General features: G+C 42.0%; 1 protein-coding gene across 3 annotated transcripts; it reads right to left on the bottom strand.

The window, feature by feature from the left end:
* Positions 1–2140: 2140 nt before the first annotated feature.
* ttll4 (tubulin tyrosine ligase-like family, member 4) lies at positions 2141–17564 on the bottom strand. 3 transcript variants are annotated; one of them, XM_008438325.3, is made up of 20 exons: positions 17396–17564; positions 15563–16470; positions 13822–14387; positions 13671–13747; positions 12566–12632; positions 10222–10340; positions 10035–10145; positions 9862–9938; positions 9570–9764; positions 8989–9071; positions 8783–8911; positions 8581–8703; positions 8134–8232; positions 7016–7150; positions 6799–6936; positions 6559–6655; positions 6151–6361; positions 5810–5877; positions 4850–4920; positions 2141–4168 (listed from the first exon to the last, which is right to left on the bottom strand). In XM_008438325.3, the coding sequence occupies exons 2-20, from the start codon at positions 16115–16117 to the stop codon at positions 3991–3993; spliced, it is 3099 nt and encodes a 1032-aa protein (XP_008436547.1). In that variant the 5' UTR covers positions 16118–16470; positions 17396–17564; the 3' UTR covers positions 2141–3990. The 3 variants fall into 3 exon arrangements, with proteins under 3 accessions (XP_008436547.1, XP_017159170.1, XP_008436557.1); XM_017303681.2 differs by lacking the exon at positions 17396–17564 and adding an exon at positions 16826–17363; XM_008438335.3 differs by lacking the exons at positions 12566–12632; positions 13671–13747; positions 13822–14387; positions 15563–16470; positions 17396–17564 and adding an exon at positions 12020–12453.
* Positions 17565–18316: the final 752 nt, after the last annotated feature.

Here is an 18316-nt window from a genome sequence, read left to right as displayed (position 1 = left end):
AGTTTCATAATTTACCGAATGACGTTTTATGACAACAGTCATAAATATTCATGAAGACTTATTCATGTATTCATGTTCATGACAGCTGTTATGTCATGTTTATGTCAGATGTTATGTCAGTCTTATTCACCCCCCTTCAAATAAAGTGTTACCCACAATGGATATAGTTGCAGCTAAAATAGCTTAAGTAAAAAAAAAAAAAAAATATATATATATATATATATATATATATATATATTAAAATATTTAAAAAAAACATAAATCTGTAAAGGGTGGTGTATCATTTAAGTGAAACCAGATATTCACCTTCTCTGTATAAAAAGACACATAATCCTTTATTATTTCTCACTGTCTGACAATAAGTTGGGCTAAATGTTTCTGTTTTAGGTCATTTAGGATTACAAACATTTCTATTTGCTAACTGGCCTCTGATTAATGAGACAGACTGTATTTTACCAAATAAACTTCTAAATATGAGGAAAAAAAGTTGAAGCTGAACGTAAACTGCTATCTGTGCAGAGAATGAGTTGTTCTGTTGCAGCAGCTCAGTGCTGCTATAAATAGTTAATGCTCAGTGTAACCTGAACGTCTCACACAGCAGAGGCCTTAAAGCTGCACTGCAACTGTTTCCGTTTCTTTTATGGTGGAACTGGTTTACAACGAACTCAGTTCAGCGATTATAACGCTTTCATTTTGCTTTTTAAGTAGATCACATTAAAAACCACGTCTCAGACATGACGTTGTTTTCTTGTTTCAATCTAAACAAGCTGCTCGCCTCTCAGCTCGGTTAGATTGAAGAGCCCGTAACTTTCTCGGGTCACTTCCTGTTTGCAGTTCTTATCAGCTGTGGTCTTTTCAAACTGCAGCAGCTGATGAGCAAAAGCCTCAGCAGTCCAACAAGCTTCAGAGTTTCAAACAGTTTACAGCTGAAGCCCATCTCCTCTCAGGAAAATCCACCACCATTCCTCCTGAGACGTGGCAGAGAGACGTTCCCCGTCACTGCACGGCTTGCTCAGCGTTTGGTGTGAGGTCAGGGCTTCTGGACAACAGCAATGACGACGTCGCTTCAAGAAAAGCATTGAGGACAGAGAGAAATTCTGCAGGAATTACGAGAAGACGGCTCTGTAACGAATTCTCCCTTCCAGAGATGAAAAGGTCTCTGGGTTTACAGCAGCAAATACAGAGCGGGACTGAAACATTGTCCCACTGATACACGGATGGATCGTCTGGTGAGGCTCTGTGGACTTTCCAGCCTGGTGCACCAAGGTGTCGCGTGGATAAGTGATGACAAACTGGCTCAAAGATCACTAGTCGTTAGGAGTCCCAGTCAGAACATTCCTCAGTTCACCGAGAACAGAAGCCAGTAAACTGATCAACGAGACGAGAACAGAACAGCCGTCTGGGTTTGTTCCTCAGATTCTCCAACCTGGTTGGAGATGATATTGCCCATCATATGAAGGCAATATTTTCTTCAGATGATAAAAACAAAAAACAAGATTGAACTAGAGTGGACATGCATCCAGAGGAAAGCCGTAATTCCTAACAGAAGTTGTAACAGATACACTTCAGTCTTTTGCTTAAGAAGAAATTATACACTTTATCCCAGAAGCGACTTTACCTGGTGCAAAGGTAATCATTTCAGTTTTGTCTAAAACCCACGTTTGAATATCATCTGCATAGCAGTGGTAGTAGAGTTCTTTAAAAGTTGAGAGAAATACAAGAAAAACAAAACGAGCTCCAAACCAGAGCCTTGGGGAACACCACAGTATGCTGGGTGACGGGGACCTGTACTACCAAATGGCTACAAAAAAAAAAACTAAACTGTCAGATATCAAGAAAAGCAGTCCAAGGCAGACCCCTTAACTCCATGTACAGAAATAGTTTTGCTGGGGTTTTGTTGCAAAACTAATTCCTGGGTTAAATTAATCATTTTTATTCTTCCTCAACATTTCTTAAGTTCAAATTACAAGAAGGTCATTTACCATTTTTTAAGGGAGTGTTCAAATCAAATATTTCTTTTTGTCTTGAAACACCAAATTCTAAACAAAACAATGTTAGATTATGGTGAAATAGATATATATATATATATATATATATATATTTTTTTTTTAAATTTAATAAATGAGCCACATATTACAACTGTATGTCAAATAACTTTTATTTGCTCCATATCAACCTGAGCATTTAAAACATCCTTGAACAAAGATCGGTGGATAAAAAGATCCAGAGGTGCATCTGTGAATGCAAACAGAGAACGCCTCAGTATGGGGGACGCTGCTGTCACACAGAGGCTTAAGGCATGTTCAGTCAACCAGCAGCAGCTTCTCTGCAGACAGCTGCAGATGTTTTCAATGGGATTTATTACACAAGTCAGACTTTACAAAGTACCTGCTAGCAGAGTTCCTAACCAAGTCAAACGTTTACAGTAAAATAGCTGTTTCTATCATAAATATGCTCCACCTTATAACTTTTTATTCTATTTTGTTCTGAGGAAGTCGAGGACGCCACACTTGTTGAATGAAACGTGTGGTCCTGGTCCCAGCCTGGGGAAGCACCGACTTTACCCATCAGATTTCAGCAAGCAGTTTCAAAATAAGCAAGTAACTATTAATTAAGCAACAATTCACTCATCTTTCATCGTCTTTCTAATGTTTCTGTGACGACAAACAAGGCACAACTCTAAGGCATGTGATGTTAGCACTCTGCTCCATAAAAACCTGTCAAAACCAACGCTGCTCTGTGCAGCAGGACCCCTGGTGGTCGTTATGAGTAGCTACACAACAACGTCAAATCACAGTCTAATCACTGCCAATTGGTTTTTGTTCTGAGATGACTGATGTCAAACTATGCATATTAAACACTGTTCTACTGAAGAGAGCAGTGAAAACAGGGACATTAGTTTAGCAGCTGTGTACAAACAGGGTTAAAAAAACAAACTTCTGGAAAATACTAAATATTAAATCGGCAAACGCAATACAGAAACACCGAGCGCTTTTCAGCTTTGTGCATCCTTGATTTTGTCGCAGGAAGCCCACTTGTTGTCTTTTGCATCGGAAAATCCCAGCTGCGTCCCACAGCAGCTGGGTATGACCCTGAAATACTTGAACTACAGCATTTACTTGCTCTCATCACCATGACAGAGGTAGAACGTTAGTCCGACTGAAACCTGTTAAGAAGAAATACATGAAGCTCAAACAAACTTCCACTCAAGCAACTTGGAAACATGTGAGATGAAAACAAAGTAACAGCTTCAGTTAGGCTTCAGCTGAGAGCAGCCCTTCAAAAAGCCTTGGACACTTTGATTCTGTGTTGTGAACAGGACCCTGCAGCCCGACTCCCGGAGAGGCAGTGAGGATCAGCAACGCATCAGCCTGGAGGGAAAAAAGTCTCAGCTGGTGTGATGCATGCAGCAGCTCAGAGTTATCACAGTGAATTCTTGTTCTGAGCCGACAGAACAATCCTCTACTCGGCCCACTGATTCTACACAGACCTCAACGCAGCCTGATGAGCTCGTTTCCATGCCGATGTTTGACATGCCTACTGAAATAAATCTCACATTACATCCCGTTCTGCTATCAAAGTTACTCCATAGCCGCAAACCCAGCACTGCAACGGACTGAGACCATGACGTGTCAGAGAGGTGCAGACAGAAGGGACACGTCAGGACCTCTGGGTGTGTCCAGCTTTCAGGACAGGACACAAGAACTGACACAACGTCCTTTCATCACCAGAGCAAACGGGGGCAGGGGCCACTCTTTGGGGTCCCCTGAAAAAATGTCCGAAAAAGAATTATGTAAAAGGTTCTCTGCTTCAATTTAGCAGAAATTTCAAGATCGATTTTCTAAAGGCCACAGAAGCAGCTGCTGTTCGTCCCTCTGATGGTCCAGTTAAAGTAAAACTGAACAGAGTCCTTCGTTCTTTCTGCTCCAGAGAGTTTGGAGGACTCCGTGGTACCCAGTTTCTGTGTCAGTTCTGGTACCAGATATAACATCAGAAGGAGGAAAAGTGCTGAGGCAGCAGGTTCTGAATGGGGGTGGGCTGAGGGCTGGCACAGGCACTGCTGCTCACACTGGACCCCGTACTCTGGGAGCTGAGCAGGCTGGAGACAGACGGCGACTCTGGGTCTGAACAGTCGTCATCAGAGGCGTTACGGTGGCTGACCACCACCCTGAAACGCAACACACACACACAGAACGATGGCATCAGGACTGTCTGCAAAGTCAAACACGTACGGGAAAGGATTAGGGCCACTGGACAAAAGAAAAAAAATTCATTCTGACTTTTTAATTTTGACTTTAATCTTCCAAAACCAAAAGTCAGAATTCTGAGATTCAAGTCGGCTTGTTTTCCACTCTGTGGCCCCAATCCACTTCCATAAACATGACTCTGTCAGGTTACATCACATAAATCAAACATGCCTCTAATTAATAACTGCTGGTTTTACTGAGAGCTTTTATTTCACAGGTATGTCTGAGTACCACTGTTTGCAGGCACATAATGCAGAATTGAGTGTAAGGAAAGAGTGCAGCATCTCAGACTGCGTGATAACTGCAGCCTTGAGATGCATCATGGAGGTCTAGATGCTGACTGTCCTCTATGAGGGTCACCATCAGAGCTGGACAATGTCAGAAACATGCTGGAAATGTTTCTACCAGTAAAGCAAATACTAAACTGCTGTCTAAAGTCATAATGGACTCATCAGGAAGACAATAACTGAAGTGAGTCAGTTTTTCTTTTCATCTCCGAAAGGTTAAATGTCAGTGTTCTTATTTTGAAAATATTTTTGACAACTTCATGGTAGAGGAGCTGCATTGCTTGGATTGGTTTCCATGGCGCTGTGGCCGTTTACCTGGATCTGGATGGACTCTCCACACTTGGCTTCTGGGCTTCCATCCTCGACTTGCAGCTACTCTTGGACCACTGCACACAAACAACCAAAAAACAGAGACGGACGTTTAACATCTGCAGCTCTCAGCGAGGATTCTTCCCTCTTGGTTCCACCTTCTCAGTTTCTATTGATCTGCTCTATTCTGATACTACAGCACCATTTAAAAATAAATAAAAACTGAGGGAAAGAAAAGACAAACCTGCAGCTCAGTCATTGTGGCTTCAGATCTATAGAGTCCTTCTAAATATAGCAACTTAAATAAAAAAAATTTCTTTTACATATTTGTTGAAACTGACACTTTGTAGTAAGAGTATGGTATAAGACAGACAATCTTTGAAAAGATGGAGCTCCTCTGCTTTCTCCCAGTTCTCCCAGTGACACTGGTCAAAACATTCTATAGCTTTAAGGAAGCTTTCTGTGAAGGTCAATCATTATTAGTAATAATGTTGGAACCAATGTCACCATATATGAGAGGGCAGCAGGTGTTACACCGCTCTGCAGCAAAACAGCATTTCATTAATTCATAACAATGAAAATAGCCTTGAATGAAAAAAAAAATTAACTGGTCTTCTTCCCTCAGTAGCATCCTCTACACTGAGGAGTACAGTGTTGTCAGTCTGGTGTGTTTATGTTTACTGGACAGGATTTCTTTTTTCTAACTACATGATTTCTGATCAGGGCCTCTGTGTGAACAACTGCATGGTTTCTCTGTGGTTCTCTAAGTTAGACGATGATAAATTTAGCGAGAAAAAAAAATTTAATCATCAAATAATTGTACCGAAAATCTAATTTTGTGATCATGTGTTTAAGGCCCTTGCTTCTCTCTTCCATTTTCTCTTCTTTATGAAAGCAGCTGTCCTGCCTGGATAATCTAGCGGGGATGCGATGGCCACTGGCAGGGCCGGCCCTGGAGCTTCTCACCATGTGAGCGGAGTCACTGCTCCCCAGATGGATTCCTTTCTGACAGAGAAGCCTCAGCAAACTGATGCCTGCACACAAGACAAAAAAAATAAATTTCACCAGGTTACGTCGCTGCCAAAAATAACTTTTTTTTTCCCCATGCAAGTACTTTAAACCATGGAGAGAAACACAATGCTCACTGTGTCTGGGCCACTACTTTATAAAACATTCTAAAAAAAGACCGCAGGTTTTCTCATGTAGCAAAACAGATGCAGCTCAAACAATTCTAATCGAATGTTTCTTCACCGTATGGCACCAAGCGTCTTGCCGGAAAACGGAACTTATTTTGCCTGGGCTCTCACATTTGGTCCGGTTATTGCAGTGCTTCTGCTCCCACTGATCCAGCAGGATGTTGAGGTATCTGGGACACTCAAAGAAGCGAAGATAGCGTGATGAAGACTGCGATGGAAAAATGCGCTCAAACTCTCCTCGTCGATTCAGTTCGTCTTCACTCTCGGCCAGCACGCGGACGTCCTCGGGAGTCAAAATGTCCAACACTGATGATAGGAAGTCCTTTATGAGGCAGGAGGAGACAGACAAGTTAAAAACTTATTTTTCTCTTTGTGAGGAGAGAAAACAGAAAAACTAGCAACATTGCACATGTAGTTTCTTTCAAATGTTCTCTAATAAAAGCACTTATTGAAAGCAGGTGATGTTATTTTATCAGTAGACTCACCTGCTGTAAGAGTTGTGTGCATGTGTTTGTTTACCTGGTCAGCATAGTGCTGTGCAAGATAAAAGGCTCGTTTTACTTTCTCATCAGCAGACACATCAGATTTGCTCTTTCCTTTGTTCCCGCCATGCAAACTACAAAACAGAGACACTAATTTTAATCTTTTCCTGAGAATAGCATGAAAGAAAAAAAAAAAAGGTAACCAAGGCAATCCCTTTTTTCATCTCGAACACAGAATCCCAGCGCTAGATACCGAGGTGTAGAAGCTCCTCCTTACCTGCTGGTGGAGCTGGAGGCACTGCTGCAGGAGGACACCACTTCTTCTCTCGGGGGAATCCTGAAGCCGGCCAGGTTCAGGAGGTCTCTGATCATCTGGCCTTTAATGGAAACATCCAGGGCAGAGTTGGAGTGGAGGCTGGAGGACAGAGAGCAGAGCTATAGACGAGCTTCTACAGCCTTTCATCTGACAGCAGGTGCAGCGGTCTGTGTGTCACCTGGGTGATATGTTGACCTCCAGGATCCAGGGTTTGAGGTTCTCGTCCAGCATGATGTCGAAGCCAAACAGCTCGTGGCAGCTGTGAGGTGTTTTCAGGTGCATCTTCAGCAGGGTGTTCACATATGGCTCAGAACTGAGAAGCAAACACAGAGACGAGGAAACTTGTTTGATTCTAGCATCGTTTTAGCTTTCCACACAAACACGGTGTTTGGTCTATGAACAAGTCTGGGACAGATACTGTGGCTTTGACTGATGAAGCCAAAGAGATGTTAGAACAATGCTCTGTGTAAGACCTGGACTGCATTTCTAGTTCAAAGTGTAAAACTGTTTTACAAGTCAGAACTCGCTGGGTGAGGTTCTTTAAAAACAGTTTTCAGATACAGTTGTGTTCAGAATAATGACCAATGTGTTAAAAAAACAAAACATACTTGGCTGATTATGGGTTTATTCATTCTTCTTCATTTGGAACAGAAGGTTTCATCATTCTCTGCATTCTTTGCGTTTTCCCCTTTATCAACTTTAAAAGCTATGTTTAACTCCTGAATTTCCCTCTGACGTTCTCTAACCAACATGTCCAACATAAGATGCCCTTCTCCTTATACAGGAACCGCCTGCTTGAATTCTGTTTGCTCCCACAATAAATGAGCCCTGGGTTTATTTGGAGCACACTCTGTGCAAACCATGATTCAACTATGCTGAATCAGCATGATGCACATCGTCATCATCGGTTTCCTGTTACTCTACTATACCTACTGCTAAATTATTAGCCATGTAGAAATGTCACTTCTTCTCAATCTGATCCAGATAGTGTTGATGGAATACACTTGTTTTAAACACAACTAAAAACTAAACCTTGTTTTTATTGATGTGTGATGTTAAATGTTTTTTTTAGTCATTAAACAATTTAGTCAAATGTGGAAACGAGTTTGATCTTTGAAACATTTGCTAACTTTGTGAAAATTTTGTAGTTTTGTTCACCCCAAAACCATACTAAAATATTGTCACTCTCATAAATCCTATAAAATGTATTGCATCCTGAACTGAATGTGTCATTAGACCTCGAGAAGTGTGTTTGTGACAGAACACCAGGATCTGTAAATGGAACAGTGAACTTACGCTATAATAGTTTTGATCACAATGTCTTTAATCTTCTCCCATATCAAGTCGGTGTTGATGCCTTTAGACCCAAGGAAGTGCCACAGAGCCTTCAAAGCCCTGAAAAGACACAACAGAAAAATATTTGACTTTAATATTAACAAAACGGAAAAGAAGCCATGTTTTATTGGCTGAACGTCACAGTAGATCAGGGAAACATGGAGCAGGCATCGTGTTGCTAAATGACGCTTCTTCATCAAAACGTATACGGCACCATTTCTGAGCTCCGGCATCTTTGTGATTATTAAAATATTCATTGTATGTGAGCATCAAGGGCAGAGAGAATCCAGCCAACAGTAACCGACATGCAGAATTTTTATGCACAACTTGCAAAAAAAATTTTTTTTAAATCCCACCAAATACTTCATTCAAGTATCCTCTGTGATTGTGATGCTTCCTATGAGTTACCATTTGTGTCCCTGGCAGGCCTTGTCATCACTGTTTGTCTGGTACTCAGAGTTCTTCTTGTTCACGCTGTAGTTGGTCAGGTGCATGAACTTGTTGTTTAGGGTCTTCATGGAAGACGAATACCTGCAGAGAAACAGAACCTCTGCCTCAGTGGGGATCAGTTCCAGTCCACAGAACCCTACAGGATGTTGTTCATTCTCACTTGCAGCTGGCGAAGCGGACCAGTCCGTCAGAGAACAGGTAAATTCGGAGCGGCTCGTAGGATGTCACATAGACGTAGATCCGCAAGTCAAACTTGTTCCCGCCAATGAGGTAGGGTTTGTGAAGGTACCTGCAGATAAGGAAGCAGAGGGAAATGTTTCCATACACATACTGACAGTGAGCTTTGGTCAGATCTGTGCTGCTTACTTCTGCACCAGCAGTGGTCTCCTGCGGGGCAGCTGACTCCATTTGTGGATGACCTGGATCCCCATTCCTCTGGCTGATGCAGGCTGGGAGACAGGAGAACAACATTAAGAAAAAAGAACATGTTTTTTTCTACCTATAAAAGACTCAGTGTTTAAGCTGACACATCAGGTCTCTGATCAAATTTCCTGATTCACCAAACTGAAAACTGACAAAAATAAATAAAATCGGCGACATATTCTTTCACTCATTGTTCTGCCATTTAATAAACTGATGTTATTTTGGTGATTTTTACTAAACTGAGACATTTGGTCAGATTTGACTTCAATGAGGGAAAAAAAAAACAGGCCTTTGTGTCTTTTTATTTGACGTGTGCAAACTTCTGGTTTTAACTGTGTCTTTACACAATATTTAGAAGTAGTTCATTACAACACAACATGTTCAGCTTCTGTTTGTTTCATGGTTTTTCCCCTCCATTGATGTAATGTACTGCACCATGTACTTTGTACTCCAATGTAAAATGAATCTCTATTTAAAAAATAAAAGATATAGTTCACATAAAATCAGAAAGGTGCAGAACGTACAGGTTTAATGATCCACTTCTTCTTGGAGCCACTATCTTCCCATGCCTTCCGCAGCAGTTTGATATCCTGAGGAAGGATGAACGTCTTTGGGAAAAAGTTAAACTCCTGCTTGCCAAAGCGATGCTGCATCTTGGACAGATTCCTCCAAAGTCGGTCCTTCCTGCCAATCTGAAAGGTTCCTGGAAAGTGATTCAACTGCAAAAAAATAAAAAAAGAACAACCACACGTTCAATCTGGAAACTGCAAGGACGTTGGCCGGAGTGTGTGTGTGTGTGTGTGTGCAGATACTCGCCTTCTGGTGCTCGCCGATGGCCTTAAAGCCAGGAGATTTCATGTGGTGTCCCCAGCAGCCCAGCCAGTTGTTGCTCTCTGCATTAACAACACAATTCACTCACTCAGGGTGACTAAACAGATTCCCATCTCACTGTCTGAAAGGCGTTCAGGTTTTGGTGTGTGATGACTCACTCTTGGTGGCTTTGAAGTGTGACCTAGCAATGGTGTGCTTGACGATGTTGGGGGTAACGGAGCTCATCTTCCATTTGAGTAGGCGTCTCTGTTCGACAGGCAGCAGCTCCACTGCAGAACACCAGACATAAGATCAGCTGGTAAAGAGCATCTACTGGTTCTAAACTACAGAGGGGTCACTCCTGACCTTTCTCATTGGCTGTGCTGAAGTAGAGTGTGGGGCGCATGAGGGGAAACAGGCTGGGTACAAGCGCCGGTCGCTCCTCTCGATCATCCTCTGCCCCCAACACCATCGGTTCTTCAATACTGAACGGGAAGGGATGATAGGAGAAATCAGAAGAGTTGAGCAGGTTGATGATTCACAGGTTTGGTCTGACTGCTCGTCACTGCTCTCCACAGAAAGACTAAAGAATCCAACCATAATTCCAAAAAAGTTTGGATGTGATCAAATGCTAACTGAAGAGATAATAAAAGGAAAAAAATACACTGACTTTGCAGGAATGCTGATAAACATTCACAACAGATTCACTCATCTGCCCTCACACTCACATGAACCTGAGACTTCCTGTTCTTAATCCATAAGGTCCCACTCTTTACAGCCACACAGCTTCAGCTCTTCTAGGAAGGCTATCCACAGGGTCGAGGAGTGGAGGGATGGCAGTTTTTGACCAATCAACATTTGTAAGATCAGAGAGTGATGCTGGATAAGAAGACCCTGCTCTAATTCACTCCAGATCGGGAATTTATGCAAGACAAGTCAGATTCTTCTACATGAAACTCATTCATCCATGTCTTTATGGACCTTGGTCTGCAAACCTGAGCACAGCCATGTTCCTGGGTGGGTAACACCCAGTAACTGTGGGTTTTACACAGCTGTGACCATGGACATGATCACAGCACCTGAATTGAGTGTTTTGGATGGTTCACCCAGGACTTCTGGCAACAGTGTTAACACAGTTATTTTTAAACGACTGGCATCGCTGACGATGATCACATTTCTGTTTTCTGAGAATTGTTGCTTCATTTTTGTGGGATAATCCAGGACTCCAGTAGAAGGACAATGAATGAATATATATCACAATAGACATGTGATCAATATCAATAGATAATACTATTGACAGAATATTCAATAATTTCACTGAACTCTAATCAAGAACCACACAGCATTCTGGGAGATGTAGGCAGGAAAGCTCAACCTCTCACAACCAGAAAAGCAAGGTGTGTGACATCAACTAACTCTGTCTTTGGTTACCTAGCAACAACCTGTTAGTTGCACAGCAGCTTAAGGTTTCCCCACCGTGCCTCATAACAGTATAAAAATAAACAATAGCGTGTGGATACAACAGGAAAGGTCACATCACCAGCTTGGTAGCATTTCAAACATTAAAAGTAAAAAAAAAAAATTAAAAAAAAAAACACTAATCAATAATTATCTATATTGACTTATATTATGATGTGTTTTTCAGCCCTAGGGAGAAAGACGAGCTATCTAACAGAGAAAAGTGGAAGAAAATGTGATCAAATCCAACAGAAACCATGAATTATAATTGTAGATTTCCAGTGATACACAGAGAGACAGCAGTGTAACTCAGAGCTTTAGAAAAACCTCTGATTTGATATGTGCAGCCAAAGAAAAGCAAACAGCACACTGGACAGCATTATTTAACATTATAAATGTAGATTTATCAACGGGACCTAAACAGTAGAGCTTGTAATTAACACAGCAAACCACAACGTGAGCAGATTAAAAAGTAATGCAGCCACAGGCGAACTCTGACATTTAACTAACACTATCAGGTCACAGATTCATTTTGTAACACAAGGTGCTCTACATGCGCGTAACATGATGCCAGGTAGGATTAGGTGGCAGATGCCTTTACACACAAAGGACAGCAATTCTGATCTGACCTACAGTCATTTAGTGGAGTATTAATACTGGCTAAACTTAATTTCTTCAACAACAACAATAGCTCAGACATACTCACATGACAGTCATATAGAAGATGAGATAAGATTTCCAAATTCAATGAAACTTCTGACAGGTTACTTTGGAATTACAGACAGGTTTCTAGCTATGTGGAATATAAACAGGTGGAGCTCTCAGGTGGAGATGTGGAGAGTTCAGGGTGTCGGTGAGCTCAGTGAATGAGCTGAGGAACAAACCAGTTGGGGAAGGAAACAATAGTGCTCCTGATCTGGGTTGTTTTAGCAGAGAATCAGCTGTCCAGAAACAATACAGCAGAGCTTTCCACCATCATCTGCTGCTTTCAGCCTGTCCAACAACAAACTGAGAGGACAACAGGGAGACCAGATCAGCTGGGCAGATGTTTGAGGGCCAGGAGGACCAATCACCTTTAAACTTTTTCAGATGTTTGTTACATTAGCGCGTTGGCCTGCTGGATGAATGACTGCACTAGTGCCCAACCACCAGACTTAGCAAGTTTTCTGGGGGAAACCTTGGTCTTTACAAAGCACTCAGAACAAGAAAAGTACTAGGATGAGTGTGTGTGTGTGTGTGTGTTGTGTGTTACCTAGAGATGCAAGGAATTGATGTATCAGAAGAAGAAGAACGAATGATGGAATAACATTCTGAATCATCTGAAAATGGAAACAGAGAGAATTATTATGTCTCAACTCCATATTGTCCAGAGTTCCAGTTGAGTAGAAAATCTGGATTTATCATCAGTGTTTTACATCCCAACACCCTGCCTAGCGTGTGGCTCCGTCTCCCTGTAAAGTTTATGAATGTCTTCCCTGTTAACTGGTGTGTTAGTGTTTAACGAACACGATAACCTCATAATGCAGGTTCAGCCCACGGAAGAGCTTTTGCGCTCGCCTTGTAGTCAGGCATCACGCTGGCTTTATATTACTTTAAGCATTATTTTTCCAGTTACACGATGCATCTAAACATACCAAATGCTTTGTCTACTTGGTCAGCCAGAGTCAGTGTGCGTGGCAGCGTAGTTTCTGTGACGCTTATTAAAAATTCAACAGACACGAAATGGAAGAGCTACTAAAGCCACATTAGCAGCATTGAATTAAATCTCCCATTTGTTGCACATCTCTGCACAATGCAGCGGATTTAACTCATTGTGGAGGGCCGGTCCAAGGCTGCATGAGGCCCCGAGCAGAATTTGACTTGGGGGCCCCTTCTAGCTGCTCAAAACATCAGCACTAAGATTTTAGTGAGATCTGGGAGAAGGGAGCAGTTTAATTGGTCAACCTAAAAATCAATCACTTACAACTGCAGTTTAGTAATTTGTATTTGTGAACAAACAGAGCTTAAACTTAAAGATTAAACTCATAGCATCAGATTGTAGCTATGGTAACAAAACAATCTAACTATGAATATTGTTCTTTGAACTTTTACAAAGTGCACTTGCCAGCTCTTTAAAATCTTACATTTAAATGTTAAACAATTTAAAATCTTTTAATTTATGTTATGCTGAAGTGCAATTGATATAATTACCCAGTAATATTTTTCACATTTCCTGTCTACTTAACATCTTTTAATACAAAAACACAGTGGACTGCCTCGGCACCCAGACCACCGGGCTTAGTAAGTTTTCTGGGGAAACCCTGCTTAACTGTCTAAACAATAAATCAGGTAATAAAATATTCTTTTAATGAACTCACCATCATCACTGAAGGCATTTTCCAGCTCATCTGGAAGCTCCTCCTCCATTCCATCCACCTGCATCACACACTCCAAGCTGGAAGAACAAGGTGAGAATGAGACACTCCAAGTGGATAAAAACAAAAACAATGATTAAAACCATTGACTCACCTCATCAGCTGCTCCTCCGTCACTGATGAGGATGAGTACAGAGACTGAGTTGAAGTGGAGGAAGGCTGTCCTTCCTTGGTGAGGTGAATGGCTGATATCTGATTGGTGACTGAGCCCACCAAAGCTCCAGCAACGCATGGAGCTACACCTTCACCAGCATGGAGCCCTGTGGGCTGCAGACATTGATCGCCACACTGCACAGCTGGCACATCGCTACAGGGAGATGAATCCAGTTCTCTGCATGTAGGTAGCTGGGGCAACGGTTCACTGTGGGATTTGCGGTTTGCAGCTGTAACCAGAGCACCTGCAGGACCACCTTTAACTAGCCGCTGATTCCTTGAAGGCGACCGTGTTGCACGGCCATTTTGGGTCTTAGTGGGTTTTGTTGGCATCTTCGCTGAATGGCTCCATCGTGGAGAGTTTAGCTGCCACTTTGTGCTTCTCGTGTCTAGCTTTGTGCCCTTGTGGCCAGAGGTGTTCTTCCGTAACTTGGTTCCCTGATGTTTGGACAGCTTCAAGCACAGGTGAGGCACTGGTGGTGAAGAGGAACAGTCTGTAGTCTTAGGCTGAGGAATAAAACAGAAAAAGTGTCACCAGATAAACGCAGTCACAAAACATGCGACACTAAAGTATTTATACTGCTTAAACGTTTTGTATTTCATTGAGATTTTAAAAGCTAGACTTGAGTGGAATCTAAGTGTGTGGAATTAAATCTCAGTGTAAATGCAGCTGATCTATGAAGCCCTCAGAGGTTTGTTAAAGAACATGAAGACCCCAAAGGACCACAGCAGACAAGTCAGGAACATTTCAGGCTTACATGCAAAAAAATTAATTAATTAAAAAAAATAAATAAATAAAAATAAAAAATATATATATATATATATGGATGTGCCAGCATCATGCTGTGGAAAAGATTTTCTCCATCCGGGCTCAAAAACATGGGTTAGCGGTGATGACAGGAGCTAAGCAAAGGGCAAGAAAACTATTATAGGCCGATATTCATCTTGAAAGACAACAACCCCAAACATTCAGCCAGAGTTGCAATGATATGGTTAAAATCGGAAAATTTTTATGTTCTGATTTAAACCCACTTCAGTGGTGCCTGGATCAAATGATGGCTCATTAGAAGCAATAAGAAAAACATTGGCATACTGAAAGTTATTACTACAACCAGGGAGAGAACTAAAACGTGCAGGATGCAGACCCCAGAGGACTGACTTTGGCCACCACTGGCCTAGTCAAAGGCTAGACCTTTAATTAACAATGGAGTGAATTATGCTTGCCACATTTTTTTAATTAAAAAAAAGAAATAAAACTAAAGAGTCTTCCTTGCATAAAATACAAAATAAAAATAGATAAATTGATATTTCTAACAAGACAAAATATGAAAATGTCAGACTACCGTGCAGTATCTAATTGAAATTTTGGAGCTGTATTCACTAATGTTTTAATGCTTATTATTCATTTCCTGGATAATTGACATGTGCAGTCATGGTAGACAGTCTGCATGGATTCCTGAGTGATAAAGTGGATGTAATCTCCGGTTGTGTTGCTGCCATAAAACTGCTGCTCTGTTGGTTGAACAGCGCAGGATGAGCAGTAATAATGGAGAACAGGAACACAACTGGTCATGTTTTCAGTCAGAGGGGAAGCAAGCACTACTGGCCCCTGCTGTATATTTTTTGTATACCTGTTGTATATCTGCTGCTCTGGCCTCAGTGCAGGAGATGAACCCACTCACCATCAGCTTGGCGCTTTGTGGCACAGTGGCATGTCCTCTGATGAACAGGTCTCCATGACAACCTGGTGAAGACTCCAGTGGCACATGGACAGTGGAATCCTGACCAGGCACCAATGCGGCTCCATCTCCAGACTGAAGGGACTGGGCTGGTAAACAGCCCTCGGTGACTCCTCTCAGCTGGACCTCCTGTACCAGGATGCTGGCATTAGGTCGATTCAGTTCTGACACTGCCAGGTTCTGATTTGGTTTCCGAGTCCGGTTCTGGTGTTCTGGCTGCTTCGCTGACTTATCCGATGCAAGGTGGTGACTCCTGGTGTTTGAACCATTTCCATTGCCTGTCTTCCACACAGGACACACAGATGACATCATGGATGAAGCACCGGTAGATGGCAGATGTTTGTCCAGGCTGGTAGCCTTGTGGAGCTCCGGTGGAGTGTGCCTGAAAGATGATTTAAAAGTTGCACCTGAAACCAAGGCAGCAGTGGGGACATTATGTGTGCTGGAGCATGGCCTGAGATTCCCTCCGCCCCACGGCGATGACTGGTTGGTGGGCATGGCGGCGGGTTGCAAAGCACCTCCAGATGTTCTAGGTGCCGTCAGAAGCCCAGGTAGATGCCGAGGACTCCCTGCTCAGAGTCTTCTTCAGCAGAAACAACTTGGCAACGTCAGCTCCAACTTGACGAACAAGCTCTTGATGAATCTTCACCGAAGGCACTCATCACTGGCACCAAAATTTCACCCAGGATTCAGGGCAGGGTCTGAGATCTCACACAGGCTGAATCAAGACAAATCTTCTCAAATCCTGTCAAGAGTGTTAGACTGCAGACTGGAAGTGGTGTGCTGGGTGTCAATAGTTGACCGGTGAGTTTATAGAAGCCAGGGAGGCACTTAGCTGCACAGCTTCTGCCCTGAAACAATCCAAAGGATAAGAAAGTAGTACAGAACGATGCAGATGAAATGGACACATGGCCACAAAGTGAACTATGAATAGATAACTTTCACTGCAAAACACAAAGAAACTACTGAACATAATCCAATGGCTATTGGATTTCAGCTCCAATAGCCATTGCTTAACAACCTACCAATGTAAAAAGTGTAATTAACCTCTTTTCTTCAAATTGTGGCGACAAGTAAGAATTATTATGGCGTCTTCCTCTGCCACATCAACAATCTGTATATTATCCATTATATCGAGGAATCTTTGCTTTTAGTCAACCGTTCCTTCTGATTTTTATCTCCAAGCTGCTCCTGTGATTTCCTCACCTGTAATCATGTAACTCTTTATCCTCCTCGACAGGAATCTTTACTTTCTTTATTTTACCACCAACTCCAAAACATGTCGTGTACCTCCCCTTTCCCCCCTTGTAGTATGGGTCCTAACGCAGAGACCACCCTAGAGCTCTTCTGCCTCTCCACTGCCTGCTGTTGCAGATGGTTGAGCCCGGGTCCTAAAGTCTATGATCCCATCTACCATGTTCAGACCTCTCGTTTGTCTCTCAGCTGTCACCGGCTCGTGTCCAGGGAGGGAACACTCTCACGTGCGTCCTCACCGCTAGTTTCAAATGAGCTAGTAAACAATATTTCCCACGTTGAAATATCACAAGCCCACGTCAGAGAGGCCTTACCTCTTAATAAAATAAATTAAGACGACGACTCAACCACCGAGTCATTATCGGTTACCAGAGCAGCTTCGATATCTGGGTGTTTACCGCTTCGCCGGGAAGTTAGCTTAGCAACAATTTAACGCAGACACGAGATACTCCAATTATTGCAAGGGTTCTCAAAAATATAAAACAACAGAGTTTCAGGTGGTTAACAAAATCCCTTCCTTACCGACTTTATGTCCAGCCGTGTTTCCCAGCATTTCGGTTCGTTTCTTTGGCAGGAGGTAACTAGCTGGAGTTCGCTTAACAACAGAAAAGAGCTGTGAGTGCAGCACCGCAGCCAAAGATCGTTTATTGCACTTAAAAAAAAAAACACCGCTCCTGATTCGTTCTGAAATATTACAATACTGCCACCCACTGGTAAAGAGTGGTAATAGAAAGCCTAAATAAAAAATAAAAACAAAAAAAATGTGGAAGTTTAATTTTGTTTTAAAATGCGAAATAGGAAATTTAAATAAACCCCTCAGAACAAGGCGTAACTGTAGTCTACCAGAAGGCATGCGGGAGACTCCATTGTAAGTAAGGAAAAAATTCCTTGGTCTCTTCCTTTTTGGCCTTCAAACACGATGCTGTTTTGTGGTGGGCACTTTTTTCTGCTTTTGTAATTCTTAGATTTCACCACTAGATGGCATTGCTGCATCTGAATATTCCTCATTTTAACGTTCCCGTTTTTTCTTGCTCGTTCTCTTTATCTCACTATCTTAGTTTTTTTATTTACCATCTTCTTCCTCTTGTACCCAGGTTTCATTCCCCACATCTTTGTTTAACTTTCTCATTTTTTTGTCTTTCTTTAGTTCTAGTCAAAATTTTAATTTAAAGCATCCTTTCCCTTTTATCTCCCTTTTTTCATATGAACTTTTTACCTTCCTTTCACTGAGATGTGTTTCCTGTTTGTTCTCTTGTTTCCTTCCATCGTGTGTGTTTTTTCACTCCTTGATTATTTTCCTTTTCCTCTGTCTCTTTAGTTTACTGTTAACAATGACGGCACTAAAGCATTCAAGCACACTTGGCTTATTTTTCCTCATTCCATCATTTAATCACCATGTTTGCTTTGCTATGTCTTCCAAACATCGTGAAAGCCATTCCTTTG

The sequence above is a fragment of the Poecilia reticulata genome, chromosome 2, assembly GCF_904066995.2.
Source record: "Poecilia reticulata chromosome 2, P_reticulata-male-v2, whole genome shotgun sequence".
Taxonomy (NCBI): Eukaryota; Metazoa; Chordata; class Actinopteri; order Cyprinodontiformes; family Poeciliidae; genus Poecilia; species Poecilia reticulata.
This window is presented reverse-complemented; position numbering and strand designations above follow the sequence as displayed.